This window comes from Choloepus didactylus, chromosome 10 (genome assembly GCF_015220235.1).
Source record: "Choloepus didactylus isolate mChoDid1 chromosome 10, mChoDid1.pri, whole genome shotgun sequence".
NCBI lineage: Eukaryota > Metazoa > Chordata > Mammalia > Pilosa > Megalonychidae > Choloepus > Choloepus didactylus.
In genome coordinates, this window is record NC_051316.1 from 54,828,794 (window position 1) to 54,855,540 (window position 26,747).

The 26,747-nt window shown below is 40.4% G+C and overlaps 1 protein-coding gene across 1 annotated transcript in view; it reads right to left on the reverse strand.

Annotated features, from left to right (window-relative positions):
* GLDC (glycine decarboxylase) overlaps positions 1-22,878 on the reverse strand; it is a 114,186-nt gene extending 91,308 nt beyond the window's left edge. Inside the window, exons 1-2 of the mRNA XM_037798387.1 lie at positions 22,624-22,878; positions 21,923-22,001 (exon numbers count right to left, since the gene is read on the reverse strand). Of these exons, the coding sequence (XP_037654315.1) occupies positions 21,923-22,001; positions 22,624-22,878 (334 nt within the window). The remainder of the gene's footprint in view (positions 1-21,922; positions 22,002-22,623) is intronic.
* Between the last annotated feature and the right edge of the window lie 3,869 nt (positions 22,879-26,747).

A 26,747-nucleotide genomic window follows, 5' to 3' on the forward strand; every position in this document is an offset into this window, starting at 1 on the left:
AGAAAAATGTTCAAAAATGTATTCTGGTGATTAACACACAACTGCATGATGGTTCTGTGAATAACTGATTGTACACTGTGGATGACTTAGGGTGTGTGAATATATCTCAATAAAACTATATTTTTTTAAAAAGTAAATGAACAACGAGGGGAGGAGGGGAATGGGGGGGATGTTTGGGATATTTTTCATTTTACTTTTTATTTTATTTTTTGGAGTAATGAAAATGTTCAAAGATTGATTGTGGTGGTAAATGCACAGCTATATGACAATACAGTGAACAATTGATTGTACACATTAGAGGACTGTATGTTATATGAATATATCTCAATAAAATTGCAGCTAAAAAAAAGTACAATCCATCGATATGTTGTTTTGCAAGAGACTCATCTCAGACCCTGCAACACAGAGACATCCAATGAAAGGATGGAAAAAAATATTCTACCCAAGCTGCAAGCAAAAGAAAGCAGGGGTAGCTATACTAACATCAGACAAAATAGACTTTATATGCAAAGATGTCATGAGAAACAAAGAAGGACACTATACCTTAATAAAAGGGACAATTCACCAAGAAGAAATAACAATAATAAATGTTTATGCACCCAATGAAGGCACTCCAAAGTACATGAGGCAAACATTGGCTAAACTGAAGGAAGCAGTAACACATCTACAATTATTGTGGTAGACTTCAAGACAACACTCTCTTCTATAGACAGAACAACTAGACAGAGGTCCAATAAGGAAACTGAGAACCTAAATAATATGATAAATGAATTAGACTTAACAGACAAATATAGATTGTTACATCCTGATGTACCAAGATATAAATTCTTCTCTAGCACCCACAGAATGTTCTCCAGCATAAATCATATTCGGGGGCATAAAACAAATGTTAATAAATCTTGAAAGACTGAAATATTTCAAAGCACATTCTCTGACCATAATGGAATGCAACTAGAAATCAATAACCACCAAAGAACCAGATCTTTCACAAATATATGGAGGTTAAACAACACCCTCATAAACAACCAGGGGATCAAAGAAGAAATTGCAAGAGAAATAGGTTAATATCCAGAGAGGAATGAAAACAAAAACACATCATATCAAAACCTATGGGATGAACTGAAGGTGGCACTGAGAGGGAAATGTATAGCTCTAAATGCATATATCAAAAAGCAAGAAAGAGCTAAAACCAACAACCTAACTAAACAACTGAAGAGACTAGAGAATGATCAGCAAACTAACCCTAAAGCAAGTAGAAGAAAAGAAATAACAAAGATTAAAGCACAAATAAATGAGCTGGAGAACCGAAAACAATAGAGAGAATAAATACAAGGTTGTTTACTTGAGATCAGCAAGATTGACAGTTCCTTAGCTAGAATGAAAAAGTAAAAATGAGAAGACCCAAATAAACAATCAGAAATGAGAAGGGGATAATTACTACAGATCCAGAAGAAATTTAAAAAAATCATAGAGGAAATGGACAGTTTTCTAGAAACACATGAACAACCTAGACCGAACCAAGAAGAAATAGAAGACCTCAACAAACCAATCACAAGCAAAGAGACCCAATCAGTCATCAAAAATCTACTTACAAATAAAAACCCAGGGCCAGATAGCGTCACAGGGGAATTTTACCAAACTTTCCAAAAAGAATTGACACCATTCCTGCTCAAACTCTTTCAACTTCTGAAGAAAAAGGAACACTACCTAACTTATTTTATGAAGCCAATATCACTGTAAAAAAGGAAAACTATAGGCCAATCTCCTGAATGAATATAGATGCAAAACTCCCAAACAAAATACTTGCAAACTGAATCCAAAGGCACATTAAAAGAATTATACACCACGACCAAGTGGGGTTCATTCCTGGCATGCAAGGGTACGGGTAGTTCAGCATAAGAAAATCAATCAATGTAATACATCACATTAACAAATCGAAAGGGAAAAATCAAATGATTATCTCGATAGATGATGAAAAAGCATTTGACAAAGGTCAACATCCCTTTTTTAATGCAATTTTATTGAGATACAATCACATAACATACTTTCAAAGTGTACAATCAGTTAGTTGCTCACAGTATCGTCATATACTTATGCTTTCATCACTACAAACTTTGAACATTTTCATTACTCCAAAAAATAAAATTAAAATTAAAATATAAAAGAAAATTCAGAGAGGCGGGGCAAGATGACAGACTGGTGAGCTGTAAGTTTTAGTTACTCCTCCAGGAAAGTAGGTAAAAAGCCAGGAACTGCGTGGACTGGACACCACAGAGCAATCTGTCTTTGGGCATACTTCATACAACACTCATGAAAACGTGGAACTGCTGAGATCAGCGAAATCTGTAAGTTTTTGCGGCCAGGGGACCCGCGCCCCTCCCTGCCAGGCTCAGTCCCGGGGGAGGAGGGGCTGTCAGCTCCGGGAAGGAGAAGGGAGAACTGCAGTGGCTGCTCTTATCGGAAACTCATTCTACTGATTCAAACTCCAACCATAGATAGACTGAGACCAGACACCAGAGACTCTGAGAGCAGCCAGCCCAGCAGAGAGGAGACAGGCATAGAAAAAAAACAACACGAAAAACTCCAAAATAAAAGCAGAGGATTTTTGGAGTTCTGGTGAACACAGAAAGGGGAAGGGCGGAGATCAGGCCTTGAGGCGCATATGCAAATCCCGAAGCAAAGCTGATCTCTCTGCCCGGTGGACCTTTCCTTAATGGCCCTGGTTGCTTTGTCTATTAGCATTTCAATAACCCATTAGATCTCTGAGGAGGGCCCTTTTTTTTTTTTTTTTTTTAAATCCTTTTTTCTTTTTCTAAAACAATTACTCTAAGAAGCCCAATACAGAAAGCTTCAAAGAATTGCAATTTGGGCATGTCAAGTCAAGAGCAGAACTAAGAGAGCTCTGAGACAAAAGGCAATAATCCAGTGGCTGAGAAAATTCACTAAACAACACAACTTCCCAAGAAAAGGGGGGTGTCCGCTCACAGCCACCATCCTGGTGGACAGGAAACACTCCTGCCCATCGCCAGCCCCATAGCCCAGAGCTGCCCCAGACAACCCAGTGTGACAGAAGTGCTTCAAATAACAGGCAAACACCACAAAACTGAGCGTGGACATTAGCCTTCCCTGCAACCTCAGCTGAATGTCCCAGAGCTGGGAAGGTGGAGCAGTGTGAATTAACAAAGCCCATTCAGCCATCATTTGAGCAGACTGGGAGCCTCCCTACACAGCCCAGCAGCCAAGAACTGCCCTGGGGGGACGGCACTCACCTGTGACATAGCACAGTCATCCCTCAACAGAGGACCCGGGGTGCACGGCCTGGAAGAGGGGCCCACTTGCAAGTCTCAGGAGCCATACGCCAAAACCAAGGACTTGTGGGTCAGTGACAGAGACAAACTGTGGCAGGACTGATCTGAAGGATTAGACTATTGCAGCAGCTTTAAAACTCTAAGATCACCAGGGAGATTTGATTGTTAGAGCCACCCCCCCCTCCCTGACTGCCCAGAAACACGCCCCATATACAGGGCGGGCAACACCAACTACACACGCAAGCTTGGTACACCAATTGGACCCCACAAGACTCACTCCCCCACTCACCAAAAAGGCTAAGCAGGGGAGAACTGGCTTGTGGAGAACAGGTGGCTCGTGGACGCCACCTGCTGGTTAGTTAGAGAAAGTGTACTCCACGAAGCTGTAGATCTGATAAATTAGAGATAAGGACTTCAATTGGTCTACAAATCCTAAAAGAACCCTATCAAGTTCAGCAAATGCCACGAGGCCAAAACCAACAGAAAATTATAAAGCATATGAAAAAACCAGACGATATGGATAACCCAAGCCCAAGCACCCAAATCAAAAGATCAGAAGACACACAGCACCTAGAGCAGCTACTCAAAGAACTAAAGATGAACAATGAGACCATAGTACGGGAGACAAAGGAAATCAAGAAGACCCTAGAAGAGCATAAAGAAGACATTGCAAGACTAAATAAAAAAATGGATGATCTTATGGAAATTAAAGAAACTGTTGACCAAATTAAAAAGATTCTGGACACTCATAGTACAAGACTAGAGGAAGTTGAACAACGAATCAGTGACCTGGAAGATGACAGAATGGAAAATGAAAGCATAAAAGAAAGAATGGGGAAAAAAATTGAAAAACTCGAAATGGACCTCAGGGATATGATAGATAATATGAAACGTCCGAATGTAAGACTCATTGGTGTCCCAGAAGGGGAAGAAAAGGGTAAAGGTCTAGGAAGAGTATTCAAAGAAATTGTTGGGGAAAACTTCCCAAATCTTCTAAACAACATAAATACACAAATCATAAATGCTCAGCGAACTCCAAATAGAATAAATCCAAATAAACCCACTCCGAGACATATACTGATCACACTGTCAAACATAGAAGAGAAGGAGCAAGTTCTGAAAGCAGCAAGAGAAAAGCAATTCACCACATACAAAGGAAACAGCATAAGACTAAGTAGTGACTACTCAGCAGCCACCATGGAGGCAAGAAGGCAGTGGCACGATATATTTAAAATTCTGAGTGAGAGGAATTTCCAGCCAAGAATACTTTATCCAGCAAAGCTCTCCTTCAAATTTGAGGGAGAGCTTAAATTTTTCACAGACAAACAAATACTGAGAGAATTTGCTAACAAGAGACCTGCCCTACTGGAGATACTAAAGGGAGCCCTACAGACAGAGAAACAAAGACAGGACAGAGAGACTTGGAGAAAGGTTCAGTACTAAAGAGATTCGGTATGGGTACAATAAAGGATATTAATAGAGAGAGGGGAAAATATGGCAAACATAAACCAAAGGATAAGATGGCCGATTCAAGAAATGCCTTCACGGTTTTAACGTTGAATGTAAATGGATTAAACTCCCCAATTAAAAGATATAGATTCGCAGAATGGATCAAAAAAAAGGAAGCATCAATATGTTGCATACAAGAGACTCATCTTAGACACAGGGACACAAAGAAACTGAAAGTGAAAGGATGGAAAAAAATATTTCATGCAAGCTACAGCCAAAAGAAAGCAGGTGTAGCAATATTAATCTCAGATAAAATAGACTTGAAATGCAGGGATGTTTTGAGAGACAAAGAAGGCCATTACATACTAATAAAAGGGGCAATTCAGCAAGAAGAAATAACAATTGTAAATGTCTATGCACCCAATCAAGGTGCCACAAAATACATGAGAGAAACACTGGCAAAACTAAAGGAAGCAATTAATGTTTCCACAATAATTGCGGGAGACTTCAACACATCACTCTCTCCTATAGATAGATCAACCAGACAGAAGACCAATAAGGAAACTGAAAACCTAAACAATCTGATAAATGAATTAGATTTAACAGACATATACAGGACATTACATCCCAAATTACCAGGATACACATACTTTTCTAGTGCTCACGGAACTTTCTCCAGAATAGATCATATGCTGGGACATAAAACAAGCCTCAATAAATTTAAAAAGATTGAAATTATTCAAAGCACATTCTCTGACCACAATGGAATACAATTAGAAGTCAATAACCATCAGAGACTTAGAAAATTCACAAATACCTGGAGGTTAAACAACACACTCCTAAACAATCAGTGGGTTAAAGAAGAAATAGCAAGAGAAATTGCTAAATATATAGAGACGAATGAAAATGAGAACACAACATACCAAAACCTATGGGATGCAGCAAAAGCAGTGCTAAGGGGGAAATTTATAGCACTAAATGCATATATTAAAAAGGAAGAAAGAGCCAAAATCAAAGAACTAATGGATCAACTGAAGAAGCTAGAAAATGAACAGCAAACCAATCCTAAACCAAGTAGAAGAAAAGAAATCACAAGGATTAAAGCAGAAATAAATGACATAGAGAACAAAAAAACAATAGAGAGGATAAATATCACCAAAAGTTGGTTCTTTGAGAAGATCAACAAGATTGACAAGCCCCTAGCTAGACTGACAAAATCAAAAAGAGAGAAGACCCATATAACAAAATAATGAATGAAAAAGGTGACATAACTGCAGATCCTGAAGAAATTAAAAAAATTATAAGAGGATACTATGAACAACTGTATGGCAACAAACTGGATAATGTAGAAGAAATGGACAATTTCCTGGAAACATATGAACAACCTAGACTGACCAGAGAAGAAATAGAAGACCTCAACCAACCCATCACAAGCAAAGAGATCCAATCAGTCATCAAAAATCTTCCCACAAATAAATGCCCAGGGCCAGATGGCTTCACAGGGGAATTCTACCAAACTTTCCAGAAAGAACTGACACCAATCTTACTCAAACTCTTTCAAAACATTGAAAAAAATGGAACACTACCTAACTCATTTTATGAAGCTAACATCAATCTAATACCAAAACCAGGCAAAGATGCTACAAAAAAGGAAAACTACCGGCCAATCTCCCTAATGAATATAGATGCAAAAATCCTCAACAAAATACTTGCAAATCGAATCCAAAGAAACATTAAAAAAATCATACACCATGACCAAGTGGGGTTCATTCCAGGCATGCAAGGATGGTTCAACATAAGAAAAACAATCAATGTATTACAACACATTAAAAACTCGAAAGGGAAAAATCAATTGATCATCTCAATAGATGCTGAAAAAGCATTTGACAAAATCCAACATCCCTTTTTGATAAAAACACTTCAAAAGGTAGGAATTGAAGGAAACTTCCTCAACATGATAAAGAGCATATATGAAAAACCCACAGCCAGCATAGTACTCAATGGTGAGAGACTGAAAGCCTTCCCTCTAAGATCAGGAACAAGACAAGGATGCCCGCTGTCACCACTGTTATTCAACATTGTGCTGGAAGTGCTAGCCAGGGCAATCCGGCAAGACAAAGAAATAAAAGGCATCCAAATTGGAAAAGAAGAAGTAAAACTGTCATTGTTTGCAGATGATATGATCTTATATCTAGAAAACCCTGAGAAATCAACGATACACCTACTAGAGCTAATAAACAAATTTAGCAAAGTAGCGGGATACAAGATTAATGCACATAAGTCAGTAATGTTTCTATATGCTAGAAATGAACAAACTGAAGAGACACTCAAGAAAAAGATACCATTTTCAATAGCAACTAAAAAAATCAAGTACCTAGGAATCAACTTAACCAAAGATGTAAAAGACCTATACAAAGAAAACTACATAACTCTACTAAAAGAAATAGAAGGGGACCTTAAAAGATGGAAAAATATTCCATGTTCATGGATAGGAAGGCTAAATGTCATTAAGATGTCAATTCTACCCAAACTCATCTACAGATTCAATGCAATCCCAATCAAAATTCCAACAACCTACTTTGCAGACTTGGAAAAGCTAGTTATCAAATTTATTTGGAAAGGGAAGATGCCTCGAATTGCTAAAGACACTCTAAAAAAGAAAAACGAAGTGGGAGGACTTACACTCCCTGACTTTGAAGCTTATTATAAAGCCACACTTGCCAAAACACCATGGTACTGGCACAAAGATAGACATATAGATCAATGGAATCGAATTGAGAATTCAGAGATAGACCCTCAGATCTATGGCCGACTGATCTTTGATAAGGCCCCCAAAGTCACCGAACTGAGCCATAATGGTCTTTTCAACAAATGGGGCTGGGAGAGTTGGATATCCATATCCAAAAGAATGAAAGAGGACCCCTACCTCACCCCCTACACTAAAATTAACTCAAAATGGACCAAAGATCTCAATATAAAAGAAAGTACCATAAAACTCCTAGAAGATAATGTAGGAAAACATCTTCAAGACCTTGTATTAGGAGGCCACTTCCTAGACTTTACACCCAAAGCACAAGCAACAAAAGAGAAAATAGATAAATGGGAACTCCTCAAGCTTAGAAGTTTCTGCACCTCAAAGGAATTTCTCAAAAAGGTAAAGAGGCAGCCAACTCAATGGGAAAAAATTTTTGGAAACCATGTATCTGACAAAAGACTGATATCTTGCATATACAAAGCAATCCTACAACTCAATGACAATAGTACAGACAGCCCAATTATAAAATGGGCAAAAGATATGAAAAGACAGTTCTCTGAAGAGGAAATACAAATGGCCAAGAAACACATGAAAAAATGTTCAGCTTCACTAGCTATTAGAGAGATGCAAATTAAGACCACAATGAGATACCATCTAACACCGGTTAGAATGGCTGCCATTAAACAAACAGGAAACTACAAATGCTGGAGGGGATGCGGAGAAATTGGAACTCTTATTCATTGTTGGTGGGACTGTATAATGGTTCAGCCACTCTGGAAGTCAGTCTGGCGGTTCCTTAGAAAACTAGATATAGAGCTACCATTCGATCCAGCGATTGCACTTCTCGGTATATACCCGGAAGATCGGAAAGCAGTGACACGAACAGATATCTGCACGCCAATGTTCATAGCAGCATTATTCACAATTGCCAAGAGATGGAAACAACCCAAATGTCCTTCAACAGATGAGTGGATAAATAAAATGTGGTATATACACACGATGGAATACTACGCGGCAGTAAGAAGGAACGATCTCGTGAAACATATGACAACATGGATGAACCTTGAAGACATAATGCTGAGCGAAATAAGCCAGGCACAAAAAGAGAAATATTATATGCTACCACTAACGTGAACTTTGAAAAATGTAAAACAAATGGTTTATAATGTAGAATGTAGGGGAACTAGCAGTAGAGAGCAATTAAGGAAGGGGGAACAATAATCCAAGAAGAACAGATAAGCTATTTAACGTTCTGGGGATGCCCAGAAATGACTATGGTCTGTTAATTTCTGATGGATGTAGTAGGAACAAGTTCACTGAAATGTTGCTATATTATGTAACTTTCTTGGGGTAAAGTAGGAACATGTTGGAAGTTAAGCAGTTATCTTAGGTTAGTTGTCTTTTTCTTACTCCCTTGTTATGGTCTCTTTGAAATGTTCTTTTATTGTATGTTTGTTTTCTTTTTAACTTTTTTTTTCATACAGTTGATTTAAAAAAGAAGGGAAAGTTAAAAAAAAAAAAGAAAGAAAAAAGACAAACAAGGGGAAAAAAAAAAAAAGATGTAGTGCCCCCTTGAGGAGCCTGTGGAGAATGCAGGGGTATTCGCCTACCCCACCTCCATGGTTGCTAACATGACCACAGACATAGGGGACTGGTGGTTTGATGGGTTGAGCCCTCTACCATAAGTTTTACCCTTGGGAAGACGGTTGCTGCAAAGGAGGGGCTAGGCCTCCCTGTATTTGTGCCTAAGAGTCTCCTCCTGAATGCCTCTTTGTTGCTCAGATGTGGCCCTCTCTCTCTGGCTAAGCCAACTTGAAAGGTGAAATCACTGCCCTCCCCCCTACGTGGGATCAGACACCCAGGGAAGTGAATCTCCCTGGCAACGTGGAATATGACTCCCGGGGAGGAATGTAGACCCGGCATCGTGGGATGGAGAACATCTTCTTGACCAAAAGGGGGATGTGAAAGGAAATGAAATAAGCTTCAGTGGCAGAGAGATTCCAAAACGAGCCGAGAGATCACTCTGGTGGGCACTCTTACGCACACTTTAGACAACCTTTTTTAGGTTCTAAAGAATTGGGGTAGCTGGTGGTGGATACCTGAAACTATTAAACTACAACCCAGAACCCATGAATCTCGAAGACTGTTGTATAAAAATGTAGCTTATGAGGGGTGACAATGGGATTGGGAATGCCATAAGGACCAAACTCCACTTTGTCTAGTTTATGGATGGATGTGTAGAAAAGTAGGGGAAGGAAACAAGCAGACAAAGGTACCCAGTGTTCTTTTTTACTTCAATTGCTCTTTTTCACTCTAATTATTATTCTTGTTATTTTTGTGTGTGTGCTAATGAAGGTGTCAGGGATTGATTTAGGTGATGAATGTACAACTATGTAATGGTACTGTAAACAATCGAAAGTACAATTTGTTTTGTATGACTGCGTGGTATGTGAATATATTTCAATAAAATGATGATAAAAAAAAAAAGAAATGCAATGTTTGGAAAAAAAAAAAAAAGAAAATTCAAAACATCCCATTCTCCTCCTCCCCACATTGATCATTTACTTTTTTTAAATACAGTTTGAGATATATTCACACATCCTAAGTCATCCGCAGTTTACAATCATTCACAGCAAAACATACAGTTGTGCATTCATCACTAGAATACATTTTTGAACCTTTTCCTTACTCCAAAATAAAAATAAAAGCAAAAAAGAACACCTAAAACTTTTCATCCCCTCCATCCCACCCTATTCTTCACCTAATTTTTGTCCCCATTTTTCCACTCATTTGTCCATATACTGTATAAAGGGAGTGCAAGCCATAAGGTTTTCACAGTCACACAGTCACACTATGCAATCTACATAGTTATGCAATCGTCTTCAAAAATCAAGGTCACTGGGATGCAGTTTGACAGCTTCAGGTATTTTCCTCTAGCCATTCCAAACTAAAGACTAAAAGATGGTATCTATAAAGCCCATAGGAATACCTACCCTCCAGAGTGACCTCTAACTCCATTTGATATTGCTCAGCCACTGGAACCCTACTTTACTGCATCTCTCTTCTCCCTTTTGGTCAAGAAGATCCTCTCAATCCCACAGTGCTGGGTCCAGGCTCATCTCCAGGAGTCATTTCCCATCTTGCCAGGGGGATTCACACCCCTGAGAGTCACATCCCACATAGGGGGGCGGGTAGTGAGTTCAACTTGCCAAGTGGGCTTAGAGAGAAAGGGGGCCACATCTGAGCAACAAAGAGGGTCTCTGGGGGGGACTCCTAGGCACAATTATAAATGAGCTTGACCTCTCCCTTGCAGCAACTAGCCTCACAGAGGAAGGCCCCCAGATTGAGGGCTCAGCCCACTAAATTGGCAGACCTCAATGTTTGCGGGAAAATCAGCAATAGCCCAGGTGGGGAAGTCCAACACTTCCGCATTTCTCCCCAGCTCCTCAGGAGGTCCGGCTGATACACTTATACTCTCTGTCCGTATCACTCTGGGATCAACATCTCTTTTTGATAAAAACACTTCAAAGGGTAGGAATTGAAGCAAACTTCCTCAATATGGTAAAGGCCATATATGAAAAACCCCACAGTCAGCATAGTACTCAATGGTGAGAGGTTGAAAGCCTTCCCCATAAGATCAAGAATGAGACAAGGATGTCCAATGTCACCTCTATTATTCAACATTGTGCTAGAAGTTCTAGCCAGAGTTAATTTGCTAAGACAAAGATAAAAAAGGTATCCAAACTGGAAAGGAAGAAGTAAAACTGTCATTATTTGCAGATGATGTGATCTTATATTTGGAAAATCCTGAGAAGTCAACGACAAAGTTACTTGAGCTAATAAACAAACTTAGCAAAATAGCAGAATATAAGATAAATGCACATAAGTCAGTAATGACCTAACAGAATAGACACTCAAGAAAAAGATTCCATTCTCAATAGCAACTAAAAAAATCAAGTACCTAGGAATAAACTTAACCAAAGATGTAAAACACCTATACATAGAAAATTACATAAGTTTACTAAAAGAAATAGGAGGGACCTAAAAAGATGGAAAAATATTCCGTGTTCATGGATAGAAAGGCTAAATGTCATTAAGATGTCAATTCTACCCAGACTCATCAACAGATTCAATGCAATTCCAATCAAAATTCCAACAACCTAGGTTGCAGACTTTGAAAAGCTAATTATCAAATTTATTTGGAAGAGAAAGATGGCTGAAATTGCTAAGAACATTCTAAAACAGAAATATGAAGTGGGAGGTCTTATACTTCCTGACACTGAAGCTTACTATAAAGCCACAGTAATCAAAACAGCATGGTATTGGCACAAAGATAGACATACTGATCAATGCAATAGAATTGAGGATTCAGAAATAGACCCCCAGATCTATGATCGACTGATCTTTGATAAGGCCCCCAAACCCACTAAACTGGAACATAATGATTTCTTCAACAAATGGGGCCGGGAGAACTGGATATCCATATCCCAAAGAATGAAAGAGGACCCCTATCTCACACCCCACACAAAAATTAAAAGTGGATCAAAGACCTCAATCATAAAACTCCTAGAAGATAATGCAGGGAAACATCTTCAAGACCATGTATTAGGAGGTCACTTCTTAGACCTTATACCCAAAGCACAAGCAAAGAAAGAAAAAAATAGGTAAATGGGAACTTCTCAAAATTAAAAGATTCTGTACCTCAAAGGAATTTGTCAAAAAGACGAAGCAGCCAACTCAATGGGAAAAAATATTTGGAAAACACATATCTGATAAGAGACTGATATCCTGCATATATAAAGAAATCCTACAACTCAACGACAATAGCACAAATAGCCCAATTATAATATGGGCAAAAGATATGAAAAGCCATTTTTCCAAAGTAGAAATACAAATGGCTAAAAAAAACATGAACAAATATTCATCCTCATTAGTTATTAGGGTAATACAAATCAAAACCACAATGAGATACCTTCTCACACCAATAAGAATGGCTGCCATTAAACAAATAGGAAACAATAAATGCTGGAGAGGATGTGGAGAAATTAGAGCTCCTATTCACTGCTGGTGGGATTTTATAATGGTACAGCCACATGGAAGACAGTTTGGTGGTTTTTCAGAAAACTAGATATCAAATTACCCCACGATCCGGCAATTCTACTTCTCGGTATATACCCAGAAGATCTGAAAGCAGTGATACAAATAGACATCTGTATACCAATGTTCATAGCGGCATTGTTCACAATTGCTAAGAGCTGTAAACAATCCAAGTGTCCTTCAACAGACAAGTGAATAAACAAAATGTGGTATATACATACAATGGAATGCAATGCAACAAGGTCTTGAAACATGGCAACATGGATGAACGTTTAAGATACAATGCTGAGTGAACTACGTCAGACACTAAAGGAGATACTTTATGTTACCACTACTATGAACTCCCTAAACAATGTAAAATCAATGTCTTATTATGTAGAATATTGGGAACCCAGTGATAGATAGAAGCTAGTAGAGGGGGAATGATTATGTAATACGTTCAGATATGTTAATAAGGGTGAATTCAAATGGATAGGGGTGATAATTATTTATTAATGGGATTATAAGTATCAGCTGTGTTGAAAACAAATAGGATTGAAAGGGGTTGTTTAAAGGCATATATCCCACAGATCAGCATTAAAAATATAGATAGGTTTTTCCATGATATACTTCCAAGTTATGACACCAGTACAGAGAAATGACAACAGAATGGTATATGGGAAAAATCACCTATCGCATATTAGGGACTACAGTTACCAGGAATACCCTACTAGTATCACACAAATACTAGAGACAAATAAGTAAGGGCTGAAAAGAGCTATGGGGTACTTGGAGTCATGAGAATTGTTTAAGAAGGAGAGTGATGAGGAGTGCACAACTAAATGATGATAATGTGAGATATGGATGGATGATTGTAGACAAAACATAGCCTATGTTAATTTAGGAACCCCCTACTTCATAAATCCAGCCCTTGATTTTGAGGTTTCCTCTAGCAAAATTTATGGTTGTAAAGGGGAGGCTAAGCCCACCTATAATTATGCCTAGGAGTTACCTCCAGAGAACCTCTTTTGTTGCTCAAATGTGAAGTTTATCTCTCTAAGCCCAACTCTGCAAGTAAATTCATTACCCTCCCCCTGACATGCAACAGGAACCCCCAGATGAATGAGTCTCCCTGGCAACATGGGACATGGATTCCAGGAGTGAGCTTGACCCTGGAATTGAGGGATTGGGAATGCCTTTTTGACCAAAAGGGGGAAAAGAAAGGCAACAAAGTAAGGTTTCAGTGGCTAAGAGAATTCAAATAGAGTCAAGAGGCTGTCCTGGAGGTTACTCCTATGCAAGCTTCACCTAGACATGCCAAGTGACTTGGGCTTATCATACCGTGGCCAGTATTAGTCCTGAAAATCCTAAAGAATACCTGGATCCTTAACTGAGACTCTATTAAAGTTTCACTCACTAAGTTTATTCTTCAGAAACTTAAATCCTCCAGAGAGCTCCTATGCCAGCTAAGTCTCAAAACCCAGAGGCAATAATCTCCTCAAGAACATCAACTAGATGTGTCCCCTTTGCTCATAATGTCGACACCCCTTTTCAACATGAACAGGTTAGGGTGGTCACTGCCCAGACATCCCTGAAGATCAGGAAAGTGATTAACTAGAGGAAGGGGAGGCAACAGACAAGATGGAATTTAACAAAGGACGATGAATACTGAATCTCTATATAATTTTCTTTTTCTTAGTTGCTAGGATATTTGAACAGCTAGAAGGAAAGAATTGAAATGGTGGAACTGCAACCCATAGCATTCTTTGCAATTTGCTCTATAGCTACTTGTTAAATTGTAATTTGAAAGTTATCACCTTTTTGCATATATGTTATATTTCACAATAAGAAAATAATTGAAACTATGGTACTGTAACTCATAACATTTTTGGAAATTTCCTATATAACTGCTTGTTAAATCATACTTTGAAAGTTTTTACCTTTTTGCATATATGTTATATTTCACGATAAGGAAATAACTGAAACTGTGGAACAATAATCCATAATATTCTTTGAAATTTGCTCTCTACTTATTAAATTGCACTTGGAAAGTTATCATTTCCATGTATATATGTTATATTCCATAATAAAAAAAAAAGTTAAGGGGGTAATATCATTTTATAAAATATCTTGGATGACGCTGATGAATTCCATGATCCTTTAACATGAAGACAAGATAAGGAACGTTTTATGTTTTATGTTCTTTCTCCCAATTGCATGACCTAAAAGGCTCCCTGGTCACCATATGAAGAAGGTTTATATCCTGTATATGCCAAATAACAAGAAAATCCAAAACATTTTAAATGTCAAAAATGATACTTAAGGAATTTCCAAAGATGGCAGCTAGGAGAGACAGGGCAAAAAAACACCTCCATGAAAAACACTAGATAAAAGCCAGAAAGTGACCCAGAACACCAGTTCCAGCTATGTGCCAGCCAGACTAGGTCTGCTAAATCCACAGGGAGCGTGCATTTGGTGAAACCGGAAGTCTGCATTCTGAAACGAGTGAGTAAGCCAGCTGAAAGTCCCACAGCCATGCTGTGGTGTGGGGAAACCGCAGGTTGGCATTTCGAGATGGACTAGTTCTTTTTTAAAAAACCCAAAGCGGCTGTGGATACAGCAGCAAGAACCGCACAGTGAAGCGCGGCAGAAACGGGCTGTGCCAACGCCTCAATATCTGGCGTGGACAATAGCCTTTCGCGCACCCACTGCTAACTGTCTCAGAGCGAGGAAGGCAGAGGTGAGCCGAAAGGGGAAAATAACCACAACACTTACAGCCATCTTCCTGGCAGGCTGGGAATGCTCCTGCCCAGCGCTGGCGCCACAACCCAACGCCACACCAAAAAACCCAGTGTGACAGGAAGTGTTTCCAGCAACACACGTACATGCCACAATATCGGGCACGGACAATAGCCTTTCATGCACCCGCAGCTAATTGTCCCGGGGCTGGGAAGGCAGAGCTGTACAAAAAGGGGGAAATAAACGCGCCCCATTCAGCCATCCTTTCAGCAGGCTGGGAACACTCCTACATGGCCCGGTAGCCCAGAACTTCCCTTGAGGGATGGTGCGCACTTGTGACATAGTGCAACCTTCCTTCAGCAGAGGCCCTAGAAGGGCATGGCTTGGAAGAGGGACCCACTCAGAAATCCCAGGGACCATACGCCAATACCAAGGACTTGTGGGTCAGCAGGAGAGTCAATCTGTGGTGAGGCTGAACTGAAGGTTTAGACTCTTGCAACAGCCTTATATCTCCAGGAACACCTGGGAGGATGGATTACTAAAGCCGCCCTCCCTCCCTATCCGCTCAGACACATGCCCCGCATTCAGGGCGGACAGCACCAACGGCACACCCAAACTGGGTGCACCAATTGGAACCCCACAAGAATCATACCGCCACACACCACAAAGACAAAGTTGGGGAGAACTGGCTTGAGGGGAATAGGTGTCTTGCGGACACCACCTGCTGGTTAGAGAAAGTGTATGCCACCAAGCTGTAGATATGACAAATTAGAGATTAGTCTTTGCATTAGCCTACATATCTTAAAAGAACCCTAACAAGTTAAGCAAATGCCAAGAGGCCAAAAACAACAGAAAATTTTAAAGCATATGAAAAAACCAGATGATATGGAGAACCCAAACCCAAACATCCAAATCAAAAGATCAGAGGAAACACAGTACTTGGAGCAATTAATCAAAGAACTAAAGATAAACAACAAGAGCATGGCACAGGATATAAAGGACATGAAGAAGAGCATGGCACAGGATATAAAGGACATAAAGAAGACCCTAGAAGAGCATAAAGAAAAAATTGCAAGAGTAAATAAAAAAATAGATGATCTTATGGAAATAAAAGAAACTGTTGACCAAATTAAAAAGATTCTGGATACTCATAGTACAAGACTAGAGGAAGTTGAACAACGAATCAGTGACCTGGAGGATGTCAAAACAGAAAATAAAAAAACAAAAGAAAGAATGGGGAAAAAAATAAAAAAAATCTCAATGGACCTCAGGGATATGATAGATAAAATAAAATGTCCAAATATAAGATTCATTGGTGTCCCACAAGGGGAAGAGAAGGGTAAAGGTCTAGAAAGAGTATTCAAAGAAATTGTTGGGGAAAATTTCCCAAACCTTCTACACAATATAAATACACAAGGCATAAATGCCCAGCAAACTCCAAGTAGAATAAATCCAAATAAACCCACTCCAAGACATACTCTGATCAGACTGTCAAATACTGAAGAGAAGGAGCAAGTTCTGAAAGCAGCAAGAGAAAAGCAATTCACCACACACAAAGGAAATAACATAAGACTAAGTAGTGACTACTCAGCGGCCACCATGGAGGCGAGAAGGCAGTGGCATGACATATTTAAAACTCTGAAAGAGAAAAATTTCCAACCAAGAATTCTTTATCCAGCAAATCTCTCCTTCAAATTTAAGGTAGAGCTTAAATTTTTCACAGACAAACAAATGCTGAGAGATTTTGCCAACGAAAGACCTGCCCTACTTCAGATACTAAAGGGAGTCCTACCGACAGAGAAACAAAGAAAGGAGAGAAAGAGATGGAGAAAGGTTCAGTAATATATTGTCGGATTCGATTTGCTAGTGTTCTGTTGGGAGTTTTGGCATCTATATTCATGGGAGATATTCGTTTGTAGTTTTCCTTTCATGTAATATCTTTATCTGGTTTTATCATAGGGTAATGCTGGGACTTATGTAACTTCTCCCCTTCAGTCTCATCAAATATATAATTGGGCTTAAACAATAGATGCCACCTCATTAGGTTATTATGCAGGTTAAATCACTAAATACATGTAAAGCACCCATGACAGAGCCTAGTACATAAAAAGTACTAAATATATATTTTTTAAAGTATTGCTTTCTTGGAAGTAAATTCTACATGGTTACAATTCAGTATTCAATTACCATGTTGTTAGATTTCACTTGTTAAATGTTTGTTTACGGCTTTTTCTTTGGTGTTTATAAAGTGATTCGCTTATCAAAAAAAAATGATACTTTAAAATTAGACTGAGATTTCTAATTTGACCTTCTAATTTTCAAAGGAAAGGGAAAAAAATGACTCCAGTTTAGTTTAGGACTCTTCTCTTTTAAAATAAATATTTCTACCTCTCAACTCCTTCTATCAGGATACACTTACCACACACTTATCTGAAATATCCGCCAAATGACTGGCAATCATTCTGAAATCAGAATTATTCCGATAAGATTCCCTCAAGGATGAGAATGCAACAATATTCAAGCATCTCCTCTAGTTATGCCTTGCACATTGCATTTTACCATTTCCTTTCTTCTCAGTGAAGTTGCTGCCTTTATTCCTTTGACTCCCTTCCTTCTTATATAATATTATTATCACAAACAAAAAACATTCAATGTAGATATTGTCTTTGCTTCTAACAGAAAATACGTTTCAACTCCTAACTTTGTCTCAGAAATCTGTTTTTCCACCCAATTTCACACCTTCCCTTCTGAACCCTCTGAGCATTTTTTCCATAGTTCTCTTATTCCTGGGACTTGTTTTTTAAGCAGTTTTATTGAGATATTTTTACATATCATATAATCCATCCAAATTACTGGGACTTTTTAACCTTCTGGCTTAATTTATGTTACTAAATCAAAGGGTGAGATGTATGCTCCTTGCAGATAGCAACTATGTTTATTCATCTATTTATTCCCACAGTGTCTTGCATATAGGAGATTAACATTTAACAATTTGGGCAACAGGATGACCCTTGAAGGTATCATTCAGATTGGCAGGCATCTGCGTAAGATTTATTGTATAAATAAATAAAGATTGTGTAGTATAATGAAAGTCCATTGGAATCATCCTGGTTAAAGATTAAACAATAATCCATACAAGCTGGGGATTGAAGGAGCCAGGAATGGCCAAGGGAGAGCGTTGCCACAGACTTGAGGAGCCCAGAGGCAAGAGCTGACTATAGAAAACATCCCAGCCAAAAGACAACTGACTGCCGTGGCCTGCAGTCCCTGGAGAACTACTACCCCTTCCAGGTGCCTTGGAGGTCAGTTCAGGTCAGTGCCCAATCTGACTGGGGTGACAAAGTCACCACCTGCAGCTGCATTACCCAACACGCCCATCCTCTCTGCTCACTCCCCTCCATTAACCATTTATTAAAGAGTATTCTAGATGATGTGCCTTGGAACATTAAGCTCTCACAAGACTATCAAAAACCTCATTCTGACAGCTCAGCTGCTCAGTTCTGGTTGAATAATTTGAACATTAGAGGGTTTAGTTTCTCCTCTCTCTTCCTAAGCTCATGACAAGCAACGTGCAACTTTCTGTAAACTTTAAACCCTGCAGCTTCTGTGAGGTTCTGGTCTAGTTCAGTCTGGTCAGTTTGAGATGACTTCACTGAAAATACTATACAGCTATGTGTACCGTAGCTAAAAGTAGACTGGCTTGGTTCATAAACAAAGTACTTTTTAGTATTTTATTAATTACAAAATAAATACATAGTTATTATACAAAATTCAGACTAATAAAAAAAAAGCTAAAATCACCTATAAGGGGACCATTCAGAAAAACTAGCATTCCCATTAACATATCCTTCTAGTCTTTTTTCTTTGCATGTGTGTTGGGAGGTCACATGAAACAGACTGGGCTTCTAACTTAGCTTGTTTCTCTGAAAAATGACTTACTGAGAAGCCAATTGTCAAAGTATCCATTCAAGGCACTTCCTGAAGTGTTCAAGCGGAAGGAGGAGCATCCTACATGACTGATGAACCACCTCTACTTCCCTGAACATGCTGGATTCTGTGGAGCCACTCTGTCCTATACAGAGTGTCCTATATCTGTCCTATATCCTCCTGCCTGCAGCAGCCTTCTCCCCTCCCCCACTCATCCAGCAGAGCAACACGACTCATCCTTCTAGTCATTCTAAGCATGGCCTTTCTGACCCCCTTTCCTTAACCTTGCAATGGGCCTGGGCGTTCCCAACACGCAGGCCACATTTCCACCAGGGCAGACAGCAAATGGCAGAGTGACTCCAGTGCAATTGAGTCTGGGCACATCTGTAAACTAGATACACCAGCAGGGTCAGGACAGCTTTCTACTCTGGATACCACACCCTTGCAGAGGACAGGAAACCGTGGAGCTGGACTGCCTGGGGTTGAATTCCGGCTCTACAGCTATCTAGCAAGTAACCTTGAGCAGACTACATAACCTCCCTGAGCCTAGGTTTCTTCATCTTTAAAATGAAGATGATAAGGATACTTACCTCCAGGGTTATAATAGATTAAATTAACATATGAAAAGCACTTTAAAAAGCACCAGTACATATGAAAAGCACTTTAAAAAGCACCAGTCACTTGATAAGCACTACGGGATTGCTATCATCACCTTTACACCATCATCCTCTCACTGTTATTGTTATGCATAAGAACTAACCCAAATACCTCCTGCTTATAGTTCTCATTCTTTTAACCCAGCACTAAGAACAGTTAAGGTTCATATAAGTAGAGCTTATTATGATTTTCTCTATTGTAAACAAACTTTGGTCCAGAATGTCCCTCTGACTACAACAGCATTAGGTGAAACCAAGGTCAAATAATGCTGTTCCACTATTCAATGGCAATGCTGCCACAGGAGTTTACCTGTACCAATTTATTCTCCTTATGTGAACATTCATTAACTGTGACATGTGCATATCTCAGATTGAAACATGATGACTTTCTGAGGCATCTCCACCCACAGAACGCACTCTTTCAAGAAGCAAGCTTTTTTACAGAGCCGGTCTACTTCATGACAAGGGAAGACTCCTGATTGAGCAATACTTTCTGAGTCACCTTAGACTAACATATGGAGCCAGCCCATATCATCCAGAACCTACTGCATTTCAAGTTTACCCAATTGCAAATTACTTATCAGGAGTTTGCTTCCAAGGAGAGAGAGGAGAAATGGAATTCCCTGATGTTCAAATTATTCAGCCAGAACCAAGTACCTGATCTGAAAAGCTGAGACAACTTTGCCATGTTTCCAAGGCTCTAATGCTCTTAAATCACATTTCATTTTACAGAACATTGTAGAAAGAGCTAAATTAAACATTCTCTGACTTTTAAATTCTCAGAAGGCATTTCACTTGTTCAAATATTCACCTTTTTTTAAAGGATTGCTTTAAAAATACATAATCCTGTAGTCTTTCAACATTCAATGTATCAGGGTTCTGGTTTCTTAAAACTGAAATAGATAAGGCTTCCCTCTATCCCTATGTCCCTAACAGTTCAATTCAACAGGAGTGTAGATTTACTTCTATGCAAGTTCCCTGCCCTAAGTGGAAGTGGTTGGGATTTGAAAAGAACCAGGGCACCAGTCCACAACATAGCTTGGGGTACAGCATTAGCCAACTGGTGCCAACAAGCTCCAGACCTCGAATTCTCAAGTTGTCCATCTATATATTGTTTCTATCCTAAAACCTAAAAAACAGCTGCTCTCTGTCTCTTCACCTGATTGCAGAAGCAAAAGAGATGGCATCGCTAGGAAATAAAATCAGGTGAGGATTCTTAACTTTTTTGGGGTGCAGGGGGTGTGAGGAGAGCCCTTCAGCTCTGTCTGCCCCTTGACTTGTGGATTTTCTCAGTCCATGGAAATCAAATACCCTATAAAAATACCTCTGAAGGGCAGCCTTCAGACCATTTTTAAAAAACCATTTGAAAAGTAAAATAAAATTCTAAAAAAGTCTATGAGGGAACTGAGCTTTCTTAACCAAGCATGAATTTTATTTGTGAGTTTTTCTAGAAAACCATTCAGACCTGAAAAGTCCTGCCACCTTTCAATCCATAAATATTAAAATTCTGATGTGATATAAGAGAGCGCTTTGAAGCTACTATGGCATAAAGAAACTGGGGCTAGGGGTCAATTATCTGGATCTCCTTACCATTTTTGTTGCTTCCCTAGTTGCAGTACCTTCCCTAGTTGCAATTCCTTCTCCCTTTCTGAGCCTAAAGCGCGATCGGTGAAGAGATGGTAACACCTCTCCCCTCAGAATTAGGGAACCCTGGGCCTGGACGGTTGCTTGGAAAATGGCGAGTCCTACTCGTTTGCGCACCCAGGTAGCACGCTGGCAAGAAAGAGGCTGCATCAACTCCCGCCTAGGTGTGGCGTCAACAACTGTGGGAACCAAATATCTCTCCTTCTCCTGCCCCCTAAGGTGCCCGCCACTGTTTCATCTTCATCAACTTACTCACAGTCCTGAGCAATTCTAACACAGAGCTGCACTTCAGAGACCACAAAGGCAAACAGACCAAAGAAACCCGAGTCTAAGAGAACACTCAGAGAAGACGCCTCCCGGCCACTTACAAATAGGGTCTTCCAATTTCAAGGGTCTTTTCAAACGGATGCTGGCGGGGATGGTCTTGTCGATCAGTTCTTCAATGCTCTAAAATTAAAACGGAAGTCACTGAACACTAAAAGGCAGAAGAAAGTGCCTGAATTAAAAGAGTCACCTCCAGTGTTTTGCATCTACAATGGCTTGTGGGAACCTCATTTAAATCGCCTAATTAGGTTTTCTTTTTGTTTTTTTGTTTTTGGTTTTGGTTTTTTGTTTTTTTTTTTTTAAGAGAAAAGAAACATTTTCAGCAAACTACAAAGTACTGTGAGGAAAGAAAATAATGAAGCCGAATGCTGAATCGGCCACTCTCGATTGTAATTCAGTCCACAACCGGAGAAAACCGAATAAACTCAATCTAATCAATACGTCTTCCTCCTCCTTTTGCAAAGTTAAGGCTCATCTGCAAGGCGACTTGACTTGGGGGGGGGGGGGGTTAAAAAAGCAAGATTTAGATAAGCCAGAAGAGGGTGGAGGAGAATGTAGGAGGGTGGGAGAACGCTGGGGCCCGGGAACCGAGAGCGCGAGCTCGCTTCCACGCCAGAACCCGGGTCCCCGGGGCGCGGGTCCCGCACAGAACGCAGCAGACACCCCGGGCTGGGGCCCGGAGGCTGAGCCGGCGGAACTCCGGAGATGAGAGGGAGGTCCCGAAGGGGAGGGTGGGAGTCCTTACCGCCAGCCCGAGGGCCTGTAGCATCTCCCTCTGGTCTTTGTCCCCGGGACCGATGTGCCTCCGAGCGAAGTCGTCGTGTCTGGGCAGGAGGCGCTCGAGGAGTCGCGAGGCCCCAGGGGCACCGCTGTCCACGCCACCACTACTACTGTTCCGGCCTGGCGGTGCCCAGCGCAGCCCGGCGCCCCCAGCCAGACGGCGGCCGCCCCCGACTCCGCGAGCCAGGCGCTGCCCCCAGGCCCTGGCGCACGTCTGCATGGCCGCACAGTCTCCTGCCCCGGCTCTCCTGGGTCAGTCGCGCCCTCGGCCCTTCTTCTGGCCACGGAGTCCCGGCAGTCCTGAGTGGTGGCTGCGTCCGGCCTAGAGCCCCTTCAGGCGGCACGACCCGCCAAACAGGGGGATTGACGCTCCGGGGCAATGAATGGGCGCCGCGCTCTCTCTGGCTACTCTTGCAAAGTTGTTGCTCCACGCGAGGCACCTGCTCAGCACACATTAAGCTGCACCCTGCGGGCGGGCGGTGGGATGGGGCCAGGAAGCGCTCGGCCAATGAGAGTGGACAGCGAGGCGAGGGCGGGGCAGTCTCCGCTCCCTCCCCCTCTCCGTACCGGCTTCTCAGCCACTCCGCAGAGTCCTGCTCTTCCTGGCCTGGAACCCACCATCTCCAGTCACGCCTACTCCATCCCTGGCTGGTGCACCGGGTCTGGGCACCCCGTAAGCCCCTACCAGGGTCTGGGGCTCGCACTGCGCAGAATCGGAGTGGACCGCCCTGAAGCCGCCGGCAAAGTGCCTGGGGGTCTCAACTGAGATGGAAGATGATTGACAGAGGGACCAGGCTCAAGGGTTGGTTATTCTTTTCCTTTTATTAATTTAAAGGTATATTTCTCTGACATATCTCATGGAAACCAACATGGGCCCACGGGGGTTCTTTTACAATTGTGGCATCGTGGACAAGTTACTCAGCCTCTCTGAGCTTCAGTTTTCTCATCTCAGTTTCTCATCTCACCCAGCTGTATGGCATTAAAAGAGATTATACCTGGACTTTCTTAGCACATTTCCTGGAACACCTAGGCTTGAACACCATACTTGCATTTATGTATGAATATACACACACATGTGGAAACCAACACAAGCCAAATTAAGATAAAACATTTTGCATTATCATCTTTGTTAGAAAAATAACTATCTAGACCTGGATTTTTCGTAAATCTAAGATCTCTAACTATTTCATGATTTTTTTATGAATATCTTTATTTTATTACTCAGTTACCCATACACTGGATAAAGGGAATGGAATGTCAGTCATAAGGTTTTTACAATCATATGGTCACAAGATGAAAGCTATGTAGTTATACAATTATTATTAAAATCAAGGCTACTGAATTACAGCTCAACAATCTCAGGTATTTTCTTCTAACTATTCTAATATAATACACTAGAAACTAAAAAGAAATATCTATATGAGTCAGTAGTCAGTTACAACTCCTCCCTCTCATTTGATCATTTTCTCAATCTTCAGGGACTTCTGAATGATCATTCTACCTTCTTTGTGCTGAAAATGGGTGTTTACATTGTGGGGTGGAGGAATGAAAGTGGTTGATGTTCTTGGAGAGAATGGTATCCCTGGGTTTCAGGGCTTATCTGACATAGGAGCCATCAGGAGGCTTTACGTTACTGAAAAAATAAACTTAATAGGTAAAAGTTCTATATAATCTTAGATAGAGCCCAGGGTATTCTTTAGGGTTTTCAGGAATATTGTTGGTTGGGGTTTGACATACTGTGGCATTTTGCAATATCTGGCTGAAGCTTGCATAAGAGTAACCTCCAGAATGATTTCTCTATTCTATTTGAATCTCTCTTCCACTGAAACTTTGTTTCTTCTCTTCCCCCTTTTGGTCAAGAAGGCATTCTCAATCCCACGATGCCAGGACCAGGCTCATCTCTGGAAGTCATATCGCATGTTGCCAGGGAGACTTACAGCCCTGGGAGTCATGTCCCATGTTCAGGGGAGGGTAGAGAGCTTATTTGCAGAGCTTGGCTTAGAGAGGCCAGCCACATCTGAGCAACAAAAGGGGTTCTTTTGCGGTGGCTCTTAGGCATAATTATAAGTAGGCTAATCTTTGCCATTACAGAAATAAGTTTCATAAGGGCAAGCCTCAAGATCAAAGGCTTGTGAATGAATCTTGAAGACAGTATGTTGAGTGAAATAAGACAGAAACAAAAAGACAAATATTATAACACCTCACTATTTAGACTAAATATAATGTGCAAACTCTGAGAATTGAATTCAAGAGCATAGGTTATCATGGGAAGGCTTTTGTGCTGGTTTGGATATATTATGTCCCCCAGGAAAAAGCCACAATCTTTTAATCCAATCTTGTGGGATATTTGGATTAGGTTGTTTCCATGGAGATGTAACACACCCAACTGTGGGTGATAACTTTGAGTAGATTATTTCCATGGAGATGTGGCCTCACCCATTCAGCATGAGTCTTGATTAGTCTACTGGAGCCCTATAAGAGCTCAGTGCTGCTGCAGCCAAGAGAGACATTTTGGAGATGGCCATTGAAAGCAGACTTTTGCTAGCCCAGAGTTTGCCTGGGAGAAACTTAGAGAACACCCTCAGATGCCTAGAGAGGAATGTCCCAGGAGAAAGCCATTTTGAAACCAGAATCCTGGAGCAGACGCCAGCCACATGCCTTCCCAGCTGACAGAGGTTTTCCAGACACCATTGGTATTCTTCAGTGACGGTAGTCTATTACTGATGCCTTTGTTTGGACACTTTTATGGCCTTAGGACTGTAAATTTGTAACCAAATAAATTCCCTTTATAAAAGCCAATCTGCTTCTGGTATTTTGTATAATAGCAGCATTAACAAACTGGAACAGCTTATTATAATGGTTCCTAGGTTGTAACCTCTTACAGCAGTCACATCTATTCCTGAGTTGTAATGGTTATTTCTAAATTCTGAGATGCTGAGCTCTTTGTGTATAACCTGGTCATTCCCTAGAAATTTGGTTATCTGTGTGATACCTGAGACTCACAGCTAGAGTTCCACAGCTATGAAAGTCAGCATTACCCCATAAATACAGCAACTGTTAAAAAAAAAGCTGAAAAGAGATCAGACTTCAGTTAGGGATATTAATGAAACTGATCTGGTTAGGACTAGGGAAAATCAGACTAAAGCGTAAAGGACAATATTAACTGTATTTTAAAACTTCAACTTCTGAGTGAGACCAAAGGAAAAGATGTTTATTTGGTGCAAATTTTATATTTTCTGTAGCACACTATCTAATTTAACTTGTATGGTCAGTTTATTCAAACAACATAATTACATGGAATCTTAAATAGGGAGTGAGATCTTGTTGGTTTGTACAAGTTAGTATAATGCCCCTATATATCCCAGAATAATTTGGACAGAAAATAAAAAAGTATTTGCAAAGCCCCTTTGAAGGACTGGGGAAAAATGTGGAAATAATGAACTTCTCCACCTGGGGAATTCCTGATATTCTCACAAGCATTGGGGATTACCAGTTTTATAGGCTGAGCCCTCAATCTTGGGGCTTGCCCTTATGAAACTTATTCGTGCAAAGGAGAAGCTAAACCTACTAATAATTATGTCTAAGAGTCACCCCCAGAGAACCTCTTTTATATCTCAGATATTGTCTCTCTCTCTAAGCCAACTCTGTGGGTAAATTCACTGCCCTGTCCACTAAGTGGGACATGACTCCCAGGGATGTAAATCTCCCTGGCAAGAAGGGACATGATTCCCAAGGATGAGCCTGGCTCTGGCATCAGAGATTGAGAAAGTCTGCTTGGACCAAAATGGGGAAGAGAAATGAAACAAAATAAAGTTTCAGTGGCTGAGAGATCTCAAATAGAGTCGAGGGGTCATTCTGGAGGTTATTCTTATGCATTATATAGATACCCCTTTTTAGTGTTTAGTGTACTAGAATAGCTAGAAGGAAATATCTGAAACTGTTGAACTGTAATCCAGTAGCCTTGATTCTTGAAGATGATTATATAACTATATAGCTTTTATGGTGTGACTGTGTAATTGTGAAAACCTTGTGAATTACACTCCCTTTATCCAGTGTATGGACAGTTGAGTAAGAAAATAAAGACAAAAA